Consider the following 25,659-nt stretch of genomic DNA (forward strand, 5'->3'; position numbering starts at 1 on the left):
TCTCAAAAACAAGTAAAGCTAAAGAGCAGGGATTAAAATGCAAACACTATTCTAGATGTCTCTTTTTGACCATGTTTTAGGATGCTTATTTATTTTCCCGAGTGTGGGTGTTAAAATTAATGGAACTGGATTGGAATCCTGCCTGACTTGGGCAAGTCACTTATCTGGGTCTCAATGAGGAGCTTAGGTTCCACATGACCTTTTAGGTCCCTTCTAGCACTAAATCTATGGTCCTGTCATGGCTTTTCCTGAGAATCAGATGGACTGGAAAGGACCATAGGGACTCACTTATTTCCTTCTCCAGCTTATTTTACATTTAAGGAAACTGAGGCAAACAGGGTTAAGTGACTTGCCAGGGTCACACAGCTAGTAAGTGACTGAGGCCAGATTTGAACTCAGGAAGATGAGTCAGGAGGACCTGAGTTCAAATCCAACCTTGGACACTAGCTGTGTGACCCTGGACAAGTTACTTAACGTCTCTGAGACTCAGCGTCCTAATGTGTAAAATAAGGGTGTTAGACTAGATGTTTTCTAAGAATCCCTTCTAGATTTAAATTTATGATGCTATTTTTCCCCTCAGAAGCAACTAGGTAAAATAATAGCTATCATTGAGATTTGCTTTATGGTTTGCAAAGCACTTTACATGTTTTCTCTTTTGATCCTCATAATGACCCTATGAGAGAGTTGCTGTTTTCCCTATTTTGCAATGAGGAAGGTGAGGTAGATAGGTTAAGTGACTTTCCTAGGGTCACATGGGCTGAGGCTGAACTTGAACTCTGCTCTTCCTGATTGAGGTCCAGCATTTGCTTCTCTGTGTCATAAAAGCTAGCTAATGATAACAAATAGCACTTGATAGCATTTATATAATATTTTCAGGTTTGCAAAGTGCTTTAAACATCTTATCTCATCTGATCCCTCTAACCCAGAGGTGTCAGAGACTTCATGGGACCATGAAGTACAGAAAAACTAGATTAAAATACGATTGGGAAATATTTAGCAAAATAAAATTATAATAAAACATAGATAATACTAATTTGTGGTTTTCTAAGTCAATAAAAGATTCCTACGTATGGTTGAGTGGCTTCCTTGTCTATTTGAGTTTGATACTACTGCTTTAAACAACTCTGTGAGGGGGATGCTATAATAACCCCCGTTTTTCAGGAGAGGAAATTAAGTCTGAGAAAGGTCAAGTGACTTGGTTCAGGTCAAGCAGAAATCAAACTCAGGCCTTCCTGCCTCCAAGTCCAACATTTTCTCTACTCTGGCACCTAGTTCTCTCATTTGACACCAGGGATCCTCTAGTCTATGTTCTGTTAGCTCAGCTATACTCACACATAACCTCCAGTCAATCAGTTAGCAAGCATTTCTTATGTACTTATTACATGCTATGCACTGTGCTAAGGGCTGGGAATACAAAGAAAGACAAAAAAGCCCTTGCCCTCAAGGGTCTTCCATTCTTATGTAATTAATCAGGTAGTATAAGACATAAACCTAATGAATGGAAGGAAAGCCCAAATAGGGAGGCATTAGCAGGAGGGAGGTAATGGCAATGGGGAAAGGTCTTCTGCAGAAAGTGGGATTTGAAGTGAGTCTTAAAGTAAGCCAGGGAAGTCAAGAGGCAGAGATGAGGAAGCAAAGTATTCTAGGCTTGGATCTAGCCAAGGCAAAAGCATGGAGATGGAGTGTCACATGTGAGAAACAGCAAGGAGGCTGGTGTAGCTAGGTGATACATAGTACATGGATGGGAGTGAAGTATAAGAAGACTGGAAAGGCAGGAAGGGGCCAGATTGAGAAAGTCTTTAAATAAAGGAGGCATTATTTTATCCCGGAGGGAATAGAGAACCACTGGATTTAATTGAGGGAGGCAGGGAGTGGCATGATAAGACCTATGCCTCAGACAATCCCTTTGGCAGCTGAGAGGAGGATGGACTGGAGGGAAGATTGACTTGGGCAAAGAGACAAGTTAATTAGAAGGCTATTGGCAGTAATCCAGAAGAGAGGTATTGAGGGCTTGAACTCAGGTCATGACTGTGTGAGTGGAGAGGAGGTATTGTCACTCCTGTTGTGCTCGGTCCTAATCGGTATTGCATTTGGGATGCCATGTGTTAGGAAGGACATTTCAAAGCTGGAGACTGTGGAGAGAGGGTAGGCAGCATGGTGAAGGGCCTCAGTATGGTAGGAGGAAGACTGAATGAAGGAACTGGGGATACTTAGCCTAGAGAAAATACTAGATGGTGGTGGAGGGGAATGAGCGGGGTAGGGGAATGAGCGGGGTAGGGTGGGGAGAATGCTAGGTTTTTCAGGTATTTGAAGGGCTGTTTTGTGGGAAATAACTTTTGCCACTTTGTTCTAAAGGGAAAAGCCTGGAGCAAAGAGTAGAAATTGCAAAAGGGCAAATCTAGGCTCAATACCAGGAAAAACAACAACAACAATTTGTTGGAGCTATTTAAAAATGAAACTAGAGGTTTGAATGGGAGGGGAGAGGGAGTAGTGATAGTTTCTCTTTACTGGTGGTCTTTAAACAATAGCTAGATGCCCATCCCCTTACCAGGTATTTTGTAGAGGGAATACAAACAAAAATTGTATTAAATGGCCACTTTTATCTTTTCCAGTGTTGTGATTCTATAATTCTGCATCTAGAGAGAGTCCTCAATTTCCCAGGTGCTGAGTTCACAACTTCCTTCTCATTTATCTGAGCACCTTTTCCTAATTTGGAAGTAAAACATCTCTGCATGAGAGTATCTTGTCTTACTTTGGAGGGTTGCTCTCTCACAGCCTTGGCCATGGAAAAAGAACCAAATCAAACCCTTTCCAGTGACTCAATCCCCTAACCTCCTGAAGGTAGAAGGAAACATCTGACAATATTGGAATATGTGTCTTTGTATGGCCATTTCTTGAATGCATTTTTCTAAAATGGGAAAAAGGAGAAACTTTTGAATTTAACTTTTGCGAAGCAAAGGGTTAATGAGTTCCATGATGATAGATTAAGTGCTTACTATTGTGTGAGGTGAAGGGAGCTAGATGGCAAAGTGGATAGAACAGTGAACTTGGAATCAGAAAGACTCATCTCCTTGAGTTCAAATCTGGCCTCAGACACTTACTGGACAAGTCACTTCACCTCTGCTGGCCTCAGTTTCCTCATCTGTAAAATGGAGATAATAATAGCACCTACCTCCTAGGGTTGTTGTGAGGATCAGATGAGATAATATTTTAAAAAAGCTTTGTTATATAATGGCTAGTTATTATTATTAAGCACTTATGAATGCGATGTCAACAAATTCAATACATTTATTAAGCACTTACTATGTTCAAGGCCCTGGGACAAACAAAGACACACAGTACCCTGCCCCCAACACTCACATAGACACAAACAGTTCTTTACCTCCAATATCTTACATTCTATTGGGAGTGGAGTACAAAATATAGACATAAGTCAAAACAAGGTAGTTTGAGAAGGGAGAAAGCCCTTATATCTGAGATAAAGGAGAGGGCAGGAAAGGCTTCCTAGATCAGGAATCACCTGAGCTTTGCATCAAATAAAGTTTGGAATACGGCAGGGGCCTAAGGGAGAGGGAAGATAAGAAGCAAGGTACATTGTAGGAGTGGGGAGAAGCTCTTGTGACAGCTCATATAGGGTTAGGGTCTAATGCTTAATCCAAGGAGCTAGCAGGTCAATCTGAAAATTGACAAGATATTCCTGGAAGGTATGGAGATCCAGATCGAGGCTTTAAATGCCAAGCCCATGGGTTTGTATCTTATCCTGGAGGCAAGAGAGAATCATGGAAGGTTTTTGAGAAAGGGAATGACACGGTCAGACCTTTGCCTTTGGAAGATGATTTGTTAGCTGTGCAGGGGACAGACTGGTGAGGGGAGAGCCTGAAAGCTGGGCCATTGATTCAGAGCCTATCAAAATAGTTCAGGTGGTGAGGGTCCCAGCTAGGGTGGTATAGGAATGAATGGAGAAGAGGAGGACCAATGTGAGAGCTGCTACAAAGGTAAGATAGAAACAAATTGGTGATTGATTGGATGAGGGAATGGGAACGGTTAAGGATGATGCCAAAATTGTGCTTTGTGTTACTGGAAGGTTAGTTGTGGTGTCTTCATTGGAAATACAGAAGTTTGGAGAAGAGAGTAACTGTTTCTTTTTTTCCCCCATTATTTTGGGTTGGGAGGAGGGGAGGGAGATATTGGGTTATGATTGGGGAATGTTGAGTTTGAGATGCTCATGAGACATTTAGTTATAGATATTCAACTGACAGTTAGTGATTGGAGCTCATGAAAGAGTGTAGCAATGGCTGTGTACTGTAGATCTTGGCGTCATCTGCTAAGAAAATATAACTGAACCTGAAGAAGCAGATGAGATCACTGAGAGAGAGAGAGGATAGAGACAGGAGAGGGCACAGGGCAGAATCTTGGGGGACTTCCAAGACTAGGAAGTGGGATGAGATGATTCTGCAAAGGAGAGGGGGGCAGAGCCAGACAGGTAGGAGGAGAACCAGGAGAGAGAGTGTCACAAAAGCCAAGGAAGGGGAGGAGTCTTCCAAATGAAGGCTTTAGAAGGGGTTATTGAGTAAGACATTTTAATATCATTGAAAACTGCAGAGAGGCCAAGAAGGATGAAGACTTTGAAAAAAAGGCACTGGGTTTAGCAGTTAAGCAGTCTTTGGTAACTTCAGAGAGAACAGCTTCTGTTGAGTGTTGGGGTCAGAGGCCAGATAAGTAAGTGAGCAGAAGGCAAGCAAAGGGATATAGATGGCCTTTTCAGTGTGAAAGAGAGAAAATAGAATATAGGCCAATAAATTCTCATTTTTAATAATTATTGTTGCTAGCTAGGTGCTAATTATGTCACGTGTGGCTCTCCATTATGAGCATGAGGGGGGGTGGGGAGAAGTTCTAATACCCTTCCTCACCCATTCACTTCTCTCCTACATCAGAATTATCTCTGTCTTCAGAGATAGTAGGCTCAGTCCTGGACACCACCCTCTCCCCTTTCAAGATCAAAGAATCACAACCTTTAAGCTGGAAAGGACCTTAAAATTCAACCCCCTACAGATGAGGAAATTGAGGTCATGAATAGGTACAGTGACTTGCCCAGGATCACAAAGCTGGTAAGTGTTTGGGGAGAGATTTCTGACTCTAAGTCCAGTGCTCTATTCAGTGTGCCATTGCACTATCTCAGGTATGATGGATGAGGAAGACTTGGCCTCAGGAAGAGAGAGGGGGAACTTACATGCTTGGTAGACCCTGGCTGAGCCAATCCACAGTCTCTCTCCTACTGTGTGTATATGGTAGGAAGCAATAGGGAGCAAAAGGAGAGCTTTGTTGGGCTGTTTATTAACTTGACATAATTTGAGGAGGGAGAAAGCACTGACAGTTGGAAGAGGGGAGAAGATCAGGAAAGGCAATCCATTTTTTCGCCTCTTGCCAATGCTGGACACATTGAGGAAGGACACTGATTCAGTAAGCCTCTTCAGCTGTAACTACACTAGGTGGCGTCTAGGGTTCCTCCTCCCCCCATCCTATCAACACCTCCTATTAATGGGGAGGTCTTGGTCCAGCCAAGGGCATCTGAACTGGCAGGTGGATTTGGAGGGCTGAGGTCCCCATTGGAGCACTCTTCTGGAAACAAATACAATTTCATAGTTCCTCTTCCCTCTCTCCCCTATGTTCAGGCAGAGGGCTCAGGGAGGTTTAAAGGTTTAAAAAAAAGGTTTAAGGGTTAAAGGCTAGCCATTATTCCCATCCTCTTGCCCACTCTCCCCCCTCTCCCTATCCTAACTTCTGTGAGAAGTATCCAGATCATTGTAACAAAGTCTGCCAAAGGAAGAATAGAGTCCCATCTCTCCATCCCCAGAACACTGGATAGAGCATTGGCATCGAGAATGTGGGCAATCCTACCTTCTTACCTTGTCTGCTTTTGAACCTTAGCCAAGCCCCCAGCAGAGAGGCTCTCAGAGAGTAGAGCTCTTCCTCCCAGTGGGAGCCTACCTCACCACATCCTGCTGCATCTCTGTCCAGCCATAGGTCCGATCTCATCCCCACCCATCCCCACCACTGAGCTCCCTCCATCCTTTTCTTTTTCCTTGGAGGATTACAAGACCCAAAAATGGCCCTTCATAACTCCTTCCCTGGACCAAAACCCCATTCCTCCCTACTCTCCCACTTCCCTGCCAACCTAGTTAGAACTCTGGGTTTCAGACTTCTTAATTATATGTAAAAAACCAGAAACCATGGAAATTCTGCTTGTGAATAAATATTTACACTGTGTGCTATCATCTGAATATACAAATTTGAATTGTAAGCATAGAGTGAAAGGCACCAGAGATTCTTGGGAGGAGATGAAAGGAGTCTTCGGAGGTAGATGCATGTTCTTAGAAGGAGTGGTGTCCACAAAGCTGGTAGAACAGCGATTTCGGCATGTTAGAGTAACGTGACAAATGACTTACAGATGCTCTCGGCATTATCCAAACAAGTAAAGCGTCTTGAGCCCAGCATAATAAGTGTTTTGCTTGATTTACTTTCGTTATGGAGTATGCATAAGTTAGTGGGTTGTTTTGTTGGTGGCTTTGATAAATGTGACCTTAAAAGCTGCTTTGGTATTTCACAGGGTCTGTGAGTTTGTTGGGGTGAGAGCTCCTTCTAGTCATATAGATTCCACCCTTACCACTGTGATGATGTTGCTATTCCTCACAAGGGTTTGCAGGGTGCTTTATACACATCATTTCATTTGATCCTAAATTTCATTTACCACCTCCATGCCTTTGCCCTCATGCCTGGAATGAACTCCTTCTTTACTTCTGCCTTGTTGAATCCCTGGCTTTTCAGTTCAAATGCTGCCTTAGAAGGGAAGCTCTTTCTGTTTCCCTCAACTGTTAGCTTCTCTCCCAAGAAATTGCCTTGTAATTATTTTGTATATGATTATTCTGAGGCAGTGTGCATAATGGTTAGAGAGCTGGCTTTCCAACGTAAGAAGACCTGGCTCTAAGTCCTGCTCTGATACCTACTGGCTGGTCGATCCTGGGCAAGTCACTTTCCCGATCTTCCTGAATGCTAGTGCCTTCCCTCTGTTGATTATCTTTGATTTATTCTGCCTACAATTTGTTTATAGCTGTTTGCATGTTATCTCTCCCATTAGACTGAGCTCCTTGGGGCCCAGGAATTTTTAAAAATTTTCTTTGCAGCCCCAGTCCTTAGCACAGTGCCTAACACATAGTAGGTGCTTAATAAATGCTTTTTGACTGACTGCTTTCTGTGCTATAGATATCTCGAAGACTATAATTTGCTGATCTGCATTGGTAGAGAGAATTTCTTCAACTAAGAGATCTCTCTACAAGTGAAATTATAGGTCCAGTCTAGACCTATAATTATCCTGACAAAATATAGTCACTCCAATGGTTCCGTATTGCCTGTAGGGAAAAAAAAAATAGAAACTTTTTCATTTTGCTTTTGCCCCACCATACCTGGAGCTCTTTTCTTCCTTGACTCTGCCTATTGACCTCTCTGACTTTCTTTAAATCCCAACTAAAATCCTACGTTCTATAGGAGGCTTCCCCAACCCCTCTTAGTTCCCGTGCCTTCCCCCTCTTAATTGTTTCCTATTTATCCTATATGTAGCTTGCGTGTACATATTTGTTTGCATGTTTTCTCCCCATTAGATTGTCAACTCCTTGAGGGCAGAGACTCTCTTTTACTTCTTTGTGTATCCCTAGCACTTAGCACATAATAAATATCGTAATAAATATTGATTGATTGGCCCTGACCTATCTTTCCACCTCATCATACAAAGTCGTTACATGAAACTCCCCTCTGTAGTTTAGCTAGACTGGTCTTCCCTCTGTCCCCTACGCAGGACATGGAGTCTTTTCTGATCCAGTTTCCATTCTGCCTTCCAAAATACTGGGTATCTAGTTAGTATTTGTTCTGCAGGTGCTTATATATGTATGTTGTTTTCCTTGATAAAAATGTTAGAGCCTCATGTACAGGACTTGTCTCATTCTTTGTACGTGTAGCCCTAGCATGTGGTACAGTGCCTAGCACACCAAGGCTGTGATGAGTATTAGTTGGCTTATTGTCTACATGTGCCGTAGAAGTCCATAGGATGTAAGCTCCTCTAGGTCAAGATGTATTGCATTTATATCTTTGTAATCTCAATTTCAAGGGCAGCTAGGTGGTGCAGTGAATAGAGTGCCAGGCCTGGAGTCAGGAAGACCTGAGTTCAAATGTAGACTTAGACACTTACTAGCTGTGTGACCCTGGGCAAGTCACTCAATCTTGTTTGCCTCAGTTTCCTCCTCTGTAAAATGAGCTGGAGAAGGAAATGGCTAACCACTCTAGTATCTTTACCAAGAAAACTCCAAATGGGGTCACAAAGAGTTGGATACGACTGAAATGGCTGAAGAAAACAATCCCAGCACCTAATACATTGGTTGGCACATAGTAGTGAAGAGAATATTCTGTAACACTTACTTATGTGCCAGGCACTGTGCTAAGTGCTTAAAAAAAAAAAACAAACATCAAAAACTATATCTCATTTGATCCTCACAACCACCCTGGGAGGTAGGGAGGTGTTACTATTATCCTTATTTTACAGATGAGGCTGGCAGCAGTGACTTTCCCGGGGTTACACAGCTATAAAGTGTTAGGGCTGGTATTGGAACCCGATGCCTCTTGGCTCTAAGACCAGGGCTCTTTCCATATGGTGCTACCTTAATCCACACTTTGGCACCGTGGTCTGAGTGCATTGCTGTGATTAAAAAATACGACCTTTTCGAAGCCAATCTGGTGATGAATCTCTGCGAGCATCTTGAACCGGGCTGGTTCTGGCCTGACAAGTGCTTTTTGCCTCTAGGCCCATACATGCATAGCCCATCCATTTGGGTAGGACCTGCCAGTATTTGCATGCTGCGACTGCAAAATAATAAATACATTTGTTTGTTTGTTTGATTTTTTGGTTTGTGATTTCATCTGTTGGGGGGAGCTCTAGATGAGCAAACTCCTTCTGCTAATGCAGACCAATGATTTCTCCTCCCTTTGTAGTTATAAACTATTGCTTGAAAAGTTAGGTGATTTGTCCAGGCTCATCTATCTAATGTATCTTAGTGGCAGGATTTGGCAACTTACATTCTTTCCAGATATTTACATATACACAGATATATACTATCAAATATTTATTGTTATTAGTTTTATATATATATATATGTGTGTGTGTGTGTGTGTGTGTGTGATATATTTTAGTTATGTTTAGTTAGCTTAATAAATGTTTTATATAAAAATATATATTATTAATGATATGTACATATACTGATATATAGAATTAAGCTCCTACTCTATTTTGTGCTATGTATAAAATATACTACGTATATTTTATACTATGTATGTATAGTATAGTATAGTCCTTCTTAAACTGTGGGTTGCGACCCCATGTGAGGTTGTGAAAAATTTGGCAACAGTGAAAGGTTTCTGAATACTCAGGTGACCAAAAATTAATTGAAGATCAAACCCATAATGAATCCAAGGTGTTTCTGGCAATGCTTGCCCGTGTTGCATCATACAATTTCACTGCAGCCTGGGTTCTGAACACAAAGCATGCACACTTGCACTTTCTACTTCGCAGGCCCTCAGGCCATGCACCACCAAAGAAGACTGCCAAAAAAAGAAAAGGGGTGGAAAGTGGAAAAAGATAAGAAGCCCTGGAATAGTATATGTGTGTATATATATCTATAAATATATATCTCCCATATATTAATATAATAAATATACTATATAAACAGATAAGTATACTATATATAACCATACACATATAATTTATTTATTATTAACATATTCTTAATTATGTATGCATGTATTCATATATAGAACATAAGCTCTTTATATTATACTATATGTAATTTAGTATAGCATATATGCATAGTTATATGTATGCATACATATAGTTATAAATGTAATAATAGAGTATATTATCAAGAAATATTGTAGCCATGAATATATTATACAAATACAAATAAAATAAATACAAATGAAATTTATATGAATGTAAATATTAATAAAATAAACATGTTTATGTAGCTATGACTATATACATCTGTTTACAGATTCTTTTCCTCAATAGAATATAAGGTCTTTGAGGGCAGGCAATTTGTATCCTCTCATGATAGCACAGTGCTTATAGTATTAGGGAGCAGTCTGGTGCATTGAGGATTTAAATGCCTTGCCAAGGTCACATAGCTTGTATGTATGAGGAGCAGGGCTTGAAAGACCATATGTATTTTAGGGAATTAAGGTTGTTCAGGGGGGCACTAGGAGGGCACAATGACCTGCCTGGGGTCAGTCACAGAGCCAGTATGTGTTAGAAGACCCAGATCTCCCTGATTCTGAGGCCAGCTCTCTATGCATGAGTTTATGCTGCCTCTCTGCAGACATGCAGCTAATAAAATAGCAGCCTTCTGGCTATAACCACAGGTCAGCTCTCAGAAATAGGTTGCCTGAATCCCAATCACGGTTCCATGGGAAGGCTGGAGTGAGGCGTGGTCTTTGAGGTTGGTGGGTTTGTGTAATAGGTAGCCTTAGCTGATGGCTTTTAGAGAGTGGTACCTTGCCAGGCTGCTCCAAGACTATTGACAGTCAGTCTGATTGTGGGAAGCAGGCAGATGATCCATTCTCTGTGACCTTATCTGTCCTCCAGATTTAAGGATGGGCTCTGTAGAGCAAATCGGGATGAATTCATCCACTGCTAGGAAATGCCTCTAAAATCCTGCTGCAGAACAGCTGGAACCGTCCATCTCTAGTACGTGACTTGGATGCACAAAAGGGCCAGGCATTGGGCAAAGGTTAGAATCTTCTACTTTGGAGTTCACTCTATCCTCACTGTGTCTCTAGGGCTTAGATTCACCGAATTATAGAATCTCTAGTCCAAACAATATTTGAAAGAGAGAATCTCTACTCTAACCTACCTAAGAAGTTGTCAACCAAACTCTTTTGAAAGATCTCTAGTGAGGAGAAAGCCACCTCCTCCTGAGGAAGCCCCCTCTAAAATGAGACAGCTCTGATTGTTAGGTAGTTTTTTTTCCCCTTTGAATTATACCTAAATTGGCATCTCTGTAGCTTTCACCTATTGCTCAAAGGTTGGTCATCTGGGCCAAATAGAACAGAATTCCTTAACTTTCATCAAGATTAAGTTCAAGCATGTGACTTTTCCTGATTTTTAGTCATCCTCTCCAAAATATTACTTTATTTTTACTAAATATTTACATACATGTATGATATATAAATATGTATTCATATCTATACAAGCAAATGCATATATAATATAAACACATATAAATATATATTTACTTGTCTATGAATAGACTGTTTCAATAGAATGTCAGCTACCTGAGGGTAGGGACTGTTATATGCATGTAATAAATTCTTGTTGAATGAACTGTAATTCCTCATCCATGTGACAGTTCGTCAAATGCTTGAAATTAGCTACCATCTCTCTCTGTTGTTCAGTTGTGTCTGACTCTTCATGACCTCATGTGTTTGCCCATGGAATTTTCTTGGCAGAGATGACTGGATTTGAACTTGGATCTTCCTGACTCTAGGCCCAGTGCTGTATCCACCACCTAGTGCTCTGTCCATCACCTAGCTGCCCCTTTTCCAGGATAAACATTTCTAATTACTTTAAATGATTGCCTTATGACATGGGCCTTTCATCATTCTGATTGGCCTCCTCTGAAAGTTCTCCAGCTTATCAAGGACTTTCCTAAAATGTGGTGCCCAGAACTAAAAAGAATGCTATAGATATGGTGGTTGTTGAGTCATTTCAATCATGTCCTACTCTCTGTGACCCCATTTGGACTTTTCATGGCGAAGATACTGGATTTCCTTCTCCAGCTCATTTTACAGATGAGGAAAATGAGGCAAAAAGGGTTAAGTGACTTGCCCAGGGTCACACAGCTAGTAAGTGTCTGAGGTTGGATTTGAACTCATGAAGATGAATCTTCCTGGTTCCAAGTTCAGTGCTCTATCCACTGAGCCACCTTGCTGCCTCCAGCAGGATGATCAGATTCTTATCCAGTTAGTAGCTGGCAGCATCACTTAACATTTGAGTACTCCCAGGCAATCCTCTTAAACTCTAAATGGTAGAGCTATAGATGGTATTATCATTCCCATTTTACAGTCAAGGAAACTGAGGCAGACAGAAGTGAAGTAACTTGTTCAGGGTCGCATAGCTAATAAGTATCTGAGACCAGGTCTTCTTGCCTCCAGGTCTAATGTTCTATCTACTATGCCACCTAGCTATAATCATAGGATCACAGTTCTAGGGCTAGAAGGGACCTTGACTGTTCATATCCTCAATGCCAGTTGGAAATGATATGGTTGCTTTACCTAGAAGATTCCTACCTCAGTGACATCCTATGTCCAGATACTCCCCCTCCCCCAAAAAAACTACCGCAGACCTCTGGGCCAGACCTCTGGGATGGGTTTTTTTTTCTCTCTCTCTCTCTAGATCTCTCTCTCTCTCTCTCTAGATCTCTCTCTCTCTCTCTCTCTCTCTCTCTCTCTCTCTCTCTTTCTCTCTTTCTCTCTCTCTCTCTTGCTCTCACTCTCTCAAAGCTTATAGTATTTCTATAAAAAAGTGAGTCTAAAGTTGGCCTCCTTATCCTTTTGTGAATGAAGGACAATCTCGCTTTGGAATCTGGCAGACTGAATATATGTTGTCTCTTTGCATGCTTACTGCCCACTCTATTAGAGGAGACTGAACCTGCTGCATGGGGAGGGTGAGTGTAGCCAACAGGGTTCAGTTCCTGGCAGTCAGAATTGTTTCATAGACAGTGAGGACTTAAGACTCTCCCCCGGAAACTTCCTGCTGGTTTTGACAAATCAGTCTAAATCCCTATTGTTTGTTTTTCCAATAATGGCATTCCACTCTCTTTTAATTGTCTTCATTTCTTCTATTATTTGAGGAGTACTAAATCAGAGTAATGGTGTGATAATGACAATCAAAACAGGCTTTTTCCCTCTTGGCGTGTAGTCGCACTTTCCATTCTGTTAATCACAGTCAGAATAATGCATCTGCTCGGAGGCCGTCTTCTATTAGATCCTAGAAAAGCAGACAGAAAAGAAATTGGGGAATAAAATAGCTTATTGTGCATATGTTTGATGATTTGATTTAAAGGAAAATAACCATCTTGCCCATCTGATCCATTTAATAAAAGCAAACAGTAGATCCTGTGAGGCCAGGTGGCACTTTACATCAGTGTATTTTTCAGGGAGTGATGGTAGCCAAGGAGTGGTATGTGGGATAACAGAAGAGAGCTCGTCTGAAATCAATTGGCAAGCGAGACGAAGGAAAGACCTGAGTATCTTTGTGGCATTTGACAGCTAGATTTGGAATCACAGAGACTGCGGTTTAGAGCTTGTCTTGTCTCAGACATTTAGTATCTTCATGAAGCTGGACAAGTTCCTAGGATGGAAGGAAGAAAAGAAGAGGCGGAAGCCTCTTAGTATGTGCCAGGCACATACTAAGTGCTTTACAAATATTGCCTTATTTGCTTCTCTTAACTCTGGGAAGTAGGTGCTATTATTATCCCCATTTTACAGATGAGGAAACTGAGGCAGACAAGTGAAGTGACTTGCTCATGGTCACATAGCTAATAAGTATCTGGGGCCAGATTTGAATTCGGTCCTTCTTTCCTCCAGGTCTAATGTTCTATCTACTATGCCACCTCTCTATGACCATGGGATCATAGTTCTAAGGCTGGAAGGGACCTTGACTGCCATCTCCTCATTTTACATATGGGGAAAATAAGTTGTTTAATTTCTCTGAACTTCTGTTTCTTTATCTGTAAAATGGTGCTGATAGTATTTACTTCACAGAAGATGTCAGAGAGCTGGTTCAAATTATGCCTCTGTCACTGCCTGTGTGACTGGACGAGACATGTCTTTGGGCCTCAGTTTCCTCAACTGTAACCTGAAGGGGCTGGACTAGGCCTTTAAGGTGACTTCTATCCCTAAATCTGAGAATCTATGGTCAAGAGAAATAATTTATTTAAAGTGATTTGCAAACCCCAAAGTGCTATATAAATATGAATTATTGTTACTATCTCACTACAAAAGACATCCTATTCACCCCAGAGAACTAAATTGTTTCATTTTCCTGATGGATGTCAAGGCCTCAGTTTCTGAGAGGGGAGGGGAGGGATCAGTCTAGTTGATCTCAAGGGTTCTTTTCAGTTTTTAAAGAGGGGCTCGTCAAGAGGCAATGGGACATGATGTATGGCTGGATTTGAGGCGGGAAGACTTAGGTTCAAAGCTTGTCACTGACCTTGGTAGCTGTGTAAACAAGGGTAAGTCAGCCAGTCAGTCAACTGATATTTGTTCTTTGCCTACTGCATACTGGGCACTGTGAAAAGCTCTGGGGATTCAGAGAAAGGCAAAGGACAGTCCCTGCCTCTAGAAGCTCACAGTCTAATGAGGGAGACCACATATAGACAACTCTGTACAAATAAGATATAAACAAGGATAAATTGGAGATAATCAGTAGGAGGAAGGTACTAGTCATTTACATTCTCCATGTCTCAGTTTCCTCATCTGTAAAGGCAGGGATAATAATATCAAGGTATCTATCTTGTAGGAAGGTGTGACCTTGTACAGGGCTTCAACCCTCCTGAATCTCAGTTTGCTCATCTGTAAAATGGGATTGAGAATAACTGTAGTATTGACCTCACTGGCATTTTATGAGGCTTTAATGAGGTACTGATTTTAAACTGATAATGATTATGACTGTAAAGCACTGTGTAAATGTCACTTATTATTGGGACACACCTATGATTTTCTTGATGCAGAGAATACCCAATAAGGAAAGTCCCTGTACAAAGACAAATAGCCACTAATTCTGCCATTTGTAATCTTAGAGAGTTGCCCGAGGCAGCAGTTGGTTAAGAGACTTGCTTAGGGTCACATAGTCATTTTATGTCAGAGGCAAGACTCCGCCTCAAATCTTGTTGATTCTGAGATTGGCTCTCAATCTACTGTGCCTCCTTACTATAGGAAAAAAATGACACTCCATCTCTTGGTCCTGGGTCTTTTTTTTCTGGCTCCCTTCCTGAGGGAAATGATTATTAATAACCACTGATTTGGGAGACCTGGAATTCCCCCCTTTTTCTAAAGTCTTCATTTCAAAACTCAGTCTCAGAAGGCTGAATTAACTTTCTTCTCAATTTTGGACAGACCCCACCCAACTTTCAAGGAATTTAAAGTGAGGAAGCCCATTGTACTCTACACAGGTTTGGGGGGGGGGGGGAATCAATTCTTTGAAGAGATTGCTCAAGACTGGGTAACTTGGAAGTAACTTAAACAATCAAAGTTCATTAGAATTGGCCCAGCCTCTCATTGTAGCCAATCAGAGTTGATCGTCACCCTCAGGAGCAACCGCTTATCAAAGGGCGTATAAACTGTAAGCCCACACCATGAAGGGTCATTGGCATTCAGAAGTACCACTGACCTCTTTTACTAATAAAATGCTAGCCTTATTAATACATTTAGAAATTATTTATAAATTTATAAAATTGTAAAAAATATAAATATAATTTAATTATAAATTTATAAATTAATAAAATGACTCATTATCCAGAAATTATGTCTCTCCACCTTTCTAAATGTCACATTCTTTAACCCCTCTACACCCAGAATGATCTCCCTTCTCATCATTGTCTCCTGGCTTCCTTCAAGTCCCAAAAAAAATCTTATCTCCTACAGAAAGCCTTTTCCAATCCCTCTTGATTCCAGTGCATTTCCTCTGTTATTTTTTCCTATTTTTCCTCAACATAGCTTGTTTGTACATATCTGTTTACTTGTTGTCTTTTCCATTAGACTGTGAGCTTCTTGAGGGAAGGTATTGTCTTTTGCCATTCTTTGTATCCCCGGTGCTTAGCACAGTGCCTGGCACATAATAGGTGTTTAATAAATGTTTATTGACTGACTATCTTTCCAGTTATTATTAGTCTGAAATTGTTTGAATCTGTGCTTCTTACTAATACAGATACACACATATACCAGTGTACACAACTCCCTCATTTGACAGATGAGGAAACTGAGTTCCAGAAAGGTCACCAAGATAGTAAGTAGAAGAACTTGGATTCAAACCCAGGTCCTGTGATTCTTGGTCCAGTAGACTCTTCTCTGCCCTGTGTCTCTTTTAGAATTTAAATGAAATGTTTGGCCTGAAGTGATTCTTGATACGTGCAAAAGTGTTGGAAAATGGTGTAGGGAGGCCAACTCTTAACACCTACCATTTTACACACACAAAGCTAGGTTGTTTCCATCAGTAATAAGTCAGAGTTCCTTACTTTTGTTGTGTCATGGACCCATTTGGCAGTCTGGTGAAACCTATGGATCCTTTCTCAGCATCATGTTTGTTGCTTATATTCCTAATTGAAGGAAATGCCGAAATTAAGTTAGATATTAGTGAATATAAGTTTTTTCTCCCATCTAAGTTCACAGCCTCTCTGAAATCTATCCACAGACCCATTGGGACCTCATGGACCATGGGTTAAGAATTTCTGTTCCAAAAAAAAAAAAAGAAAAAAGAAATTTACATGACAACTTTATTATGCATATAAATGGAAAAGCAAGTTGTACTTAATAGATTTGCAGTTTCATGTGCAATCATTTTTTTTTACTATACTGTGTTATGGAAATGCTTGTGTTATCACATAAATTAAAAATAAAATAATAAAGAATCCCTGTTCTAAGTAATACATTTAGCAGTTGATTCTTTGTGAGAATCATTCTTGACTCTTTTAGCCTTTTGGGAAGTTTTGCTGCCAGCAGAGGAAAATCTTCTGGGGATAATAATACCACTGGCAGCTGAAGGCAGTGGGATGAAGGTTCTGTGATAGATGACCATGTGTTTTCTGAAGAAGAGAAAAGATCTTCCATAAGCCAGTTCCTGATCATAAGACCAAAATTGGCTTCCACACTCATGCTTCCTGTCATAAGAACCAGATTAGGAAGAGTGTGCCTCTGAGCTCATAGCTGCTTCTGTGGGAGATTGCTCCCCATCAGGAAAAAGACTCTGAACACTCATGCATTATTCTGCTTGTATCTCAATTGTTGAACCACCAAGAGCTGAGATGGGCTCAATTTTACTGGGTAAAAGGTATCATTGGCCCTGAAAAGTTGTTGAGTGATAAGATTGTTTTTTAAAAGCAAAAAATGATTAATAGGATCCTTTGGTTTTCTGGCATTTTTTAGAGATAACTAGAATTGAACTTTTTCTTCTAATGAAACCCTTATTAAGCACCTGCCAGGCAGTTAGGTGGTACAGTGGTTAGAGCCCCAGGCGTGGAGTCAGGAAGAGTTGTCTTACTGAGTTCAAATCTGGCCTCAGATTCTTACTAGCTGTATGACCTTGAGCAATTCACTTAACCTTGTTTGCCTCAGTTCGGTCTTCTGTAAAATGAGCTGGAGAAGAAAATGGCAAACCACTCCAGTATCTTTGCCAAGAAAACTCCAAATGCGGTCACAAAGAGTGAGACACAACTGAAATGACTAAACTGCACAAAACATGTGCCAGGTATTTTTTTAAAAAGATTTGACCCCTCAATACTATATAACACAGCAAATTAGATATGCATAAACAACTGTTACCATGATAGTGTCTGACAACGTAGGTGACATTCTGTCCTTGCTATTCCCATGCATCTTTGCTAAGAGGAAAAAGAATGTTTGGCAGCACCTGGCCCCAGCCTAGCTTTCCAGTCTGTTTATTGTTGCCCTCCTCATGCTCTATAATCCATCCAGACTGGCCATCTCTCTGTCACGGTTGTCCCGTCAGTATTACCTGTCTAATAGATGGTTGTGAAATTAAACACATAGCATTCTATCTCTGTCCTTTGTACTGGCTGTCTCCTTTGCCTGGAAGGTGCACCCTCCTCACCTTTGTCTCATGGAATTCACTTTGTTGTTTATTTAAATCTTTCCTGATCCCTTCCAACTGCTGATGCCCTCTCCTGAACTTCCCTGCTAGGCCTGAAGTCAGGAAGACTCATTTTCATGAGTTCAAATCTGGCCTCAGACACTTACCAGCTATGTGATCCTGGGCAAGTCACAACCTAAGTCACTTAACCCTGTTTGCCTCAGTTTCTTCATTTGTAAAATGATCTGGAGAAGAAAATGGCAAATCATTCCAATATCTTTGCCAAGAAAACCCTAAAAAGGGTCACCAGGAGGTGTCAGACACAACAAAATCAATTTATTTTGTCTGTATTATATATGTATTCATTGTCTCCCCATAAGCTCTTTGAGAAAGGAGATTGCTTCATTCTTTCTGTGTCCTGAGTTTCTACAACTGTGCCTGGACCACAGGAGACATTTTCTCGTTGGCTGATGTTTTATTATCTGTTTTGGCATCTTGAATGACTAAGTGGTTTGGTGTTTGTCTCTGTTTAAAGATCTCAATTGTTAGTTAAATGTAACAATCATTTGTTAAGCACTTACTGGGTACAAGGCACTGTAAATTGGGTGCTGTAAATGCAAAGTCCTTTGCCATCAAGAGGCTTCCATTCTACTGGAATTCAGAGTGCTATCTTTGGATAGGGCATGGACTTGGAGCCAGAAAGACTTGGGCAGCTAGGTAGCACAGTGAATAGAGTATCTGACCTTAGAAAGACCTGAGTTTACATCCAGCCTCAGACACTTACTAACTGTGTGACCCTGGGCGAGTCACTTAACCCTGTTTGCCTCAGTTTCCTAATCTGTAAACTAAACTGGAGAAGGAAATGGCAAACCACTCCAATGTCTCTGCCAAGAAGAACCCAAGTGGGGTCACAAAGAGTCAGGCAGGACTGAGAGGACTGAACAACACAAAAGGACTTTAGTTGTTAGTTCCATGAAACAATCATTTATGAAGTACCCATTGAGTGCAAGGCCCTATACTAGGTGCTATAAATACAAAGTCCCTGCCTTCAAGTGGCTTACCGTTCTACTGGAACGCAGAGCGCTGTCTTTGGATGGGTCAATGGACTTGGAGCCAGGAAGACCTGGGTCTGAATCCTCCTGCCTCAGTCACTTACTCACTAAGCCAGGTGGCCATGGACAAGTCACCTTGCCTTCTGAGCCTTAGTTTTCTTGTCAATTAAATGGGGACAACAATAGCATCTCCTTCATAGGGCGCTTTTGTGAAGAACAAGCAAGACGATCTATCTGAAGTGCTTCAAGGTTTGCCTGTAAATGTCAACCTGTCATCATCATTGCTCATCTCAAAAAGGCTCTGAATGCCGTCCCTGGTACTCTATTCTGCCAAAGGGGCGGCAGGGCCACGTGCAGCTAGAGAGGCTGGCACGTTAGCATCATACTTTGGAACAAAAGAAAGCGGGGCTGTGGGGGGAATCCAGCTGGGGCAAATTGTGGGGTTTCTGAGTTGGAAGGGATCTCAGCGCTCATCCAGTCCAGCCCATGGAGTAACAAGATGCTTCCCTTTCCAGCATAGCTGACAAATGGTCATCCAGTCTTTTCTCAGAGATCCTCAGAGAACATGGACCCATCATGTCACAGTTAGTATCATAGCTAGCATCATGTGAATAAGGATTCATGTCTCTATTTGCCTTGCACATACCGAGTGCTTAATGCGAGCTTGTTGACTGACTGGCTGGCTTCACTTGCCCATGGCCACATTAATAGGAAATGGCTAGCTCTGAGCACAACGTAACATATTATGGCTACCATGGGCAGCTAGGTGCCACAGTGGATAAAGCACTAGGCTCGGAATCAGGAAGATTCACCTTCATGAGTTCAAATTTGACCTCAGCTACTTACTAGCTCTATGACCCTGGGTAAATCACTTAACCCTGTTTGCCTTGGTTTCCTCATTTGTAAAGCGAACTGGAGAAGGAAATGGCAAACCACTCCAGTATCTTTGCCAAGAAAACCCCCAAGGGCATCATGAAGAGTCAGGCGTAACTGAATATCAACACCAATGCTACCATAAGTATAGCCACTACTTAAGTAAAGCAGCCTTATGGGATATGCTGACCCTCAGAAGGGTAGAGATTTCCTCAGGGTACTTTTCAGGGAACACTGAACTCCCATTCACATGGAGCTTTGTGATTTTACAGCGCGCTGTGCATGTATTATCTTCCTTGGTCCTCACAAAAACTCTATGAGGTAGAGAATATTATTGACCGCATTTCACAGCTAAGGAAACTGAGGCTCTGAGATGTCAAGTTGCTTGCTGAGGGTCTCATAGCTAATAAGTGTTGGAGGCAGGATTCCTATCCAAAGTTGTTTTGATTGCTAAATGTTCCACTCAGTATGTCATGCTTACTGTCAGTATTAGCATGGCTCATAACTGAAGGGCTCCTTCACAACATGTTGCTTGAGGCCCTAGAATTTTGACTTGGGCCATGCTTCTGGTGTATTCATCTGATACTCACTATTAATAAATAGAGCAATTAATGTTTGATAGTCTAAAACCCTCTTGCCATAAACCTCCACTTGAGGATGTGAATCAGCTCAAGAGACTTACTGATCTTCCTAACATCAAGGGTAATTGCTCTTAACTCAGAATAACCAAATGATAGATTTGCATTCCTCCTTCTAAAAAAAAGTCCTTTTAAATTTTTTACTGTATTTAATTTGGTACATAAAATTAGGCTGAAAGAAGCAGGTCATTGTAACCATACTCACTTTTACTGGCTGTTTGCAAATATCTCTATTTCTATATATAGATACATAAATATATAGATATAGATATATAATATACACAATCACATCTGGGAGGGGTTTTTAACACAGAATGTCATAGCTAAGAGTGGCCTTAGAAAATATGATTCCAGAGCTCAAAGAGAACTTAGAATACAAAATATTAGAGCTGGGAAGAAACTTAGTGCAGAATATCAGAGCTAAGAGAAACCTTAGAATGCAGGCTATCTATGTAATTGGAATTTCACCCAAGCCTGGGACATTTTACTTACTGATGTGTATGCAGAGAGAGACTCCAAAGCCTGGGGAGAATGCTGATAGCATACTTAGTGCCTGCATGAGGAGCAGAGTTGGTGTGAGACACGTTCTCTTTGAGAGACACACACGATTCCACACATTCTTCAGGACCAAGTCCAAGGAGGAGAGAGAGAGAGAGAAAGACTTTGGAAACTGCAGACAAGTAGGGGAAGCTGATTCCTCAGCAGAATCCTGATTTCCAACTCATCTCCCTAAAGATATCAGAGACAGAATTTCCCCTTGGATGAGATCAGGAGATTGGCTTTCTTGGGCTGAGCTGATATTTCATCTCATCCCCATCAGAAGAGCCCATTCAGTCTTGTGTATTTTTTCTGGTATATTTTAATATGTATGACTTCAATTTTTTTGATGTGTTGATTAGGTAAATGAGTTTATTCTCTATTCACTCTTCCTTGTGGTATGACTAGGGCTGAGGCCAAGCCATTGGGTATATACACGAGACTCCAAACTAAGGGCTAGCAACAAGGCATCCAACATTTGTTTTGAAACTGTTGTGTCCTCAAATTCAAAAAATAATGTTTAGAGGGGGAGCATAGAGGTTGTTCTCATCTGACACCCTCCTCAGAGACTAGAGAAAAGAATGGAAGCCATGGCCTTTCTATTGCCCTCAAGACGGGAATTAAAGTCCCTGTTAGAGAGGGGTGGACCAGAGATATCTATCGATGCCTCTTTCAATTTACATTTAGACAACCCACATGGAAACCTACATGCCAACATGGGGGAACGCATATATTACACCTGAAAGGAGGGGAAGGGAATAATAATTTATGAAGTACCTACCATGTGCTGGGCACTGTTCTAAGTGCTTTCCACAAGTTTAAAGACCTCCAATAATGTTAGCTAAGGCCCCTCCCAGCTCTGATATTCTGTGTCCCAAAGTCCCTTCTAGCTATGACATTCTCTTTTCTAAGACACCTCCCAGCTGTGATATTCTATAACTCTATTGACTGCTCATTTCCCCTGACTCCTTGCTGAGGGAGTAAAACAGTGACAAGTGTCTGGAAAGTGAGTGGTTGCCTGTGACCCTCCCTCCACCCTCAACATACTCTGGATACTCTATCTCCTGTCTGTGTTTGAAACCCGAGGCAAGCTTTCTTCCTACAGCTTGGTGTCAGTCTGTGTATTTGTGAGATGGTCCCTTGTGCCTTGTTGTGCTTTGTGGTTGTTAACTCTTCTTATCTTCCCAAAGTTGACTGTGGTGGGTCCTTCGTTGGTAACGTCAGCTTGACCTATCCTGTCTTGGGGATCATGTAGCTAAGAACTTCTTGACTTTTTGGTGTGGAATTGGTGTGACTGATCCCTTGTGTAAAGGGATGGTGGGATGCAGAGGGAAGCTGGGGGCGGGGGAAAGGAATGGAGAAAAGCAAACTACATCTATCAAAGCCCATCTGGGGTTTTATTGTCGAGTTTGTATTGGCCATGGTCATTGACTCAGGAAACATTTCCTTGAGCTTACATCATCTTGGCAGATTTTCTTGGCGCCCACACTATGGCTTTTCCATAGTGAATGTGTGACGTGCTGACACAAACCAAGGCTCAGAGCCATCCCTTACAAAGCTACATACATTTTGAATCCAAGGAATGCTGGATAAATTGGGCAGAAATATGGCTGGTCCGATGTAAAGTGAAAGAAAACCTACAAAACCCAAGAAAGATGGTGTAATGCTGTAAGGTCAGGGCTTGAAAGAATCATATTCCCCCAATGCTAACACAGACAAGTCGAGTATTTTCTGGACTCCGCCTAGAGGCCAAATCATTGTAAGATGCTCCAAACCGGGGCAATGCCCCAGGCCTAGCATTATAGCAGGACAGTGATTCAGGGAGGAGGTACCTGGGGAATAAGCTGCCCATAGGATTACTGGCTGGTACTTAAAAAAAATCCATCCAACCATTTCCAGGGCTTATATACATTCAATTGTATTCAATCCATCCACTTTTTTTTTTCATTGAGTGCCTACCTATATGTTAGGAATGGTGCTAGGTGATCGGAATTTGGATTCAAAGGACTTACATTTGAATCCTGCCTCTGACGCTTACTAGCCATGTGATCCTTAACCTCTCTGACACTCGGTTTCCTTACCTGTAAAATCTGTAAAGAGCAAACAGACAAAACAAGTTTGTAGCCTCCAGGTTGAAAAAAAAACAACCTTGGTCAATCAATTGAGAAACTAAACATTTATTAAGCACCTACTGTGTGCCAAGCATTGTTCAAAGCTCTTGTTCAGTCATGTCTAATTCTTTATGACCCCATTTGGGGTTTTCTTGGTAGAGATACTGGAGTGGTTTGACATTTCCTTCTTCAGCTCATTTTACAGATGAGGAAACTGAGGCAAACAGGGTTAAATGAGTTGCTGAGGGTCACACAGCTAGTAAGTGTCTGAGGCTACATTGGAAATCAGGTCTTCCTGACTCCTATCTGCTAAGCCATCTCATCTGCAAAATAGAGGATATTATTAATATAGGGCCTATCCCATAGCATAGTTGTGAGGATCAAAGGAGATTTGATCATGTAGAGTGTGTTAGAAATTAGGATGCTATCTAACGTATCATCAGTCAGTCACTTCCTATGTACCAGGTACTGTGCTAGATGCTGGAAATACAAAGATGAAAGTGAGGCAATCCCTGCCCTCAAGAAGCTTCCATTCTCCTGGGGGGACCCAACAGGTGAACAGATAAGTATTTTCAAAATATATACAGAATGGGGCAGCTAGGTGGTGCAGTGGATAGAGCACTGGCCCTGGATTCAGGAGGACCTGAGTTCAAATCCAGCCTCAGACACATAACACTTACTAGCTGTGTGACCCTGGGCAAGTCACTTAACCCCACTGCCTAGCCAAAAAAAAAATCAAAATATATGCAGAATCAACACAATGACTTCGCTGTTGTTGAGCTAAGAGAATCACTGATAATTGGAGAAATCAGGAAAGGCTTCATGTAGGAGAATGTCAACATTGGTCTAACCATCTGGTTGCTTGCTACAGTACCTCCCAGCCCCTATTCACTTTCTCTCCTTATGTTTGCCTTGTGGGATTCTTCTTTTTCCTTCGAGGCTTCCCTAGTTGGAGCTGTTAGATTTTACTTTCTAGAGAAAAACTAGGGGTTGTTGGGTAGGCGGAGGAAGACCTAAGATCATAGACCCAAATCTAGAAAGCACTTTGGAGATCACCCATTTTACAGAGGAGGAAATTGATGTCCAGAGAAGTCAAGCGCTTGTCCGAGGTCACACAGGCTCTAAATGGCAGAACTGGACTTAGACCCTATTCTCTTTCCTCTCTCACACCATTTATGCACAGATCTTAAGGAAGACACTCCTTGCACAAAGCAAAGTATTCTCTTCTTTGTTTTCTCTTGGCAATGACCTGATTTCATCTTGGACCCAGACGTGGGCATGTGTAGAATCTTACTCCATATTCAGCAAGAGCTAAGACTGTCTGATCTGTCTCAGATCTGCCCAGGCTTTCACAGTTCCCGCTGGTATTCTTTTCATAGGACAACCACTCCTTTTTTTAGCCCTGGCCCAGCCTCAAGGGTCCCAGGAGGCAGCTGTTTCCCCATAGCTCATACTTTTTTCCCCAAGCTAAAAATGTCAGTGGCTTTTGTACAGTGCCCCCGATATTTGTCTGTCAACCAGTCTGCTTCCACTTCCAAGCCTAAACTCCTGGCAATTTTTGATGCTACCTCTCTTTCCCTCCAGTGAGCTGATGGATGACCCTACCTTCTTGTCTAAGTCACCCTCTGATTCCTTACCTGCTTTCACTGCAGCAGATGCTGTTGCTGTGGAAGCCTGGTCCTTGTACATAAAGATACAAAGCATGTCCTATAGCATCTCTGCTGTGTCCTGCCTGCTGGGGCCGTTGATTTTTATTTTAACCAAGCTCATCCCGACAGCTCCTTAAAACCCACAAACATTTAGCCTGGGCTGTGGCAACTTATAATGGTGTTTTTATTTTGTCACAATGGAACTGTTAACTCCAGCATGGGGGCCAAATAGCTTGCTAAGTGCCTCTGAATGGCAGGGCCTATTCCATGATTAGACTTGCACTTTCCCTTGATGGAACTCAGATAAAAAATCCTGCTGTGTGAAAGAAGCTCGATTAGATTTATTTCTAAATTCTTTTAAGGATGTCAGCATAGACTTCCCCCCTCACCCCCCCCCCCCAGGAAAGAGAAAGAGGAGGCACTACTCAGCATGGCTGCTGGCTTCTGTGACTGCTGTGAATTAATCTGGACCTATTGGAGATGAAAGGTTCAGAGAGCACGGATGGAAGAGATGGAAGCCAAAGCTTCTAGTGAATTGAAAGGGCAGAGGGATACCATGTTCTCCTTATGTAGGAGGGTACCTGATGCATTGAAAGTGTCAGCCAATGTGAACCCTCCAAAGAAGAACATGGGTCCTTTTGCCCTCCAAGGTTGGCTCCCAATTGCTAGTGTAGCTTCATGGATACCACAGAGGTGCATGGTTGGAAGGGACTTTAGTGGTCATCTAATTCAACCCATGCCTGAAACAGATCCTCCAAGTTGTCATCCGGTCTTTGCTTAAAGACCTCCCTGCTACCTCCTCTAGGCAGATTATTTCACTTTTGGATAGCTCACATTACTGAGTGAATGGATTAAAATAAACAAATTTCTTAAATACTTCTTGTGTGTAAGGTACTA

At 41.7% G+C, this 25,659-nt stretch overlaps 2 protein-coding genes and 1 pseudogene across 2 annotated transcripts in view; 2 read left to right on the forward strand and 1 right to left on the reverse strand.

Moving 5' to 3' along the window:
* The window catches only part of TMEM132D (transmembrane protein 132D), a 940,028-nt gene that overhangs the window by 7,547 nt on the left and 906,822 nt on the right, over positions 1-25,659 (forward strand). The window lies entirely within an intron of this gene.
* On the reverse strand, positions 13,180-24,883 carry LOC144456728 (uncharacterized). The gene is made up of 4 exons (XM_078151965.1): positions 24,751-24,883; positions 20,958-21,084; positions 16,332-16,412; positions 13,180-13,447 (listed from the first exon to the last, which is right to left on the reverse strand). Exons 1-4 carry the CDS (start codon positions 24,815-24,817, stop codon positions 13,411-13,413), a joined length of 312 nt encoding a protein of 103 aa, XP_078008091.1. The 5' UTR covers positions 24,818-24,883; the 3' UTR covers positions 13,180-13,410.
* LOC110220331 (large ribosomal subunit protein uL14m pseudogene) overlaps positions 25,265-25,659 on the forward strand; it is a 132,640-nt pseudogene continuing 132,245 nt past the window's right edge.

This window comes from Phascolarctos cinereus, unplaced genomic scaffold (assembly GCF_003287225.1).
Source record: "Phascolarctos cinereus isolate Bilbo 61053 unplaced genomic scaffold, phaCin_HiC Scaffold_4;HRSCAF=312, whole genome shotgun sequence".
In the NCBI taxonomy this organism is placed as follows: domain Eukaryota; kingdom Metazoa; phylum Chordata; class Mammalia; order Diprotodontia; family Phascolarctidae; genus Phascolarctos; species Phascolarctos cinereus.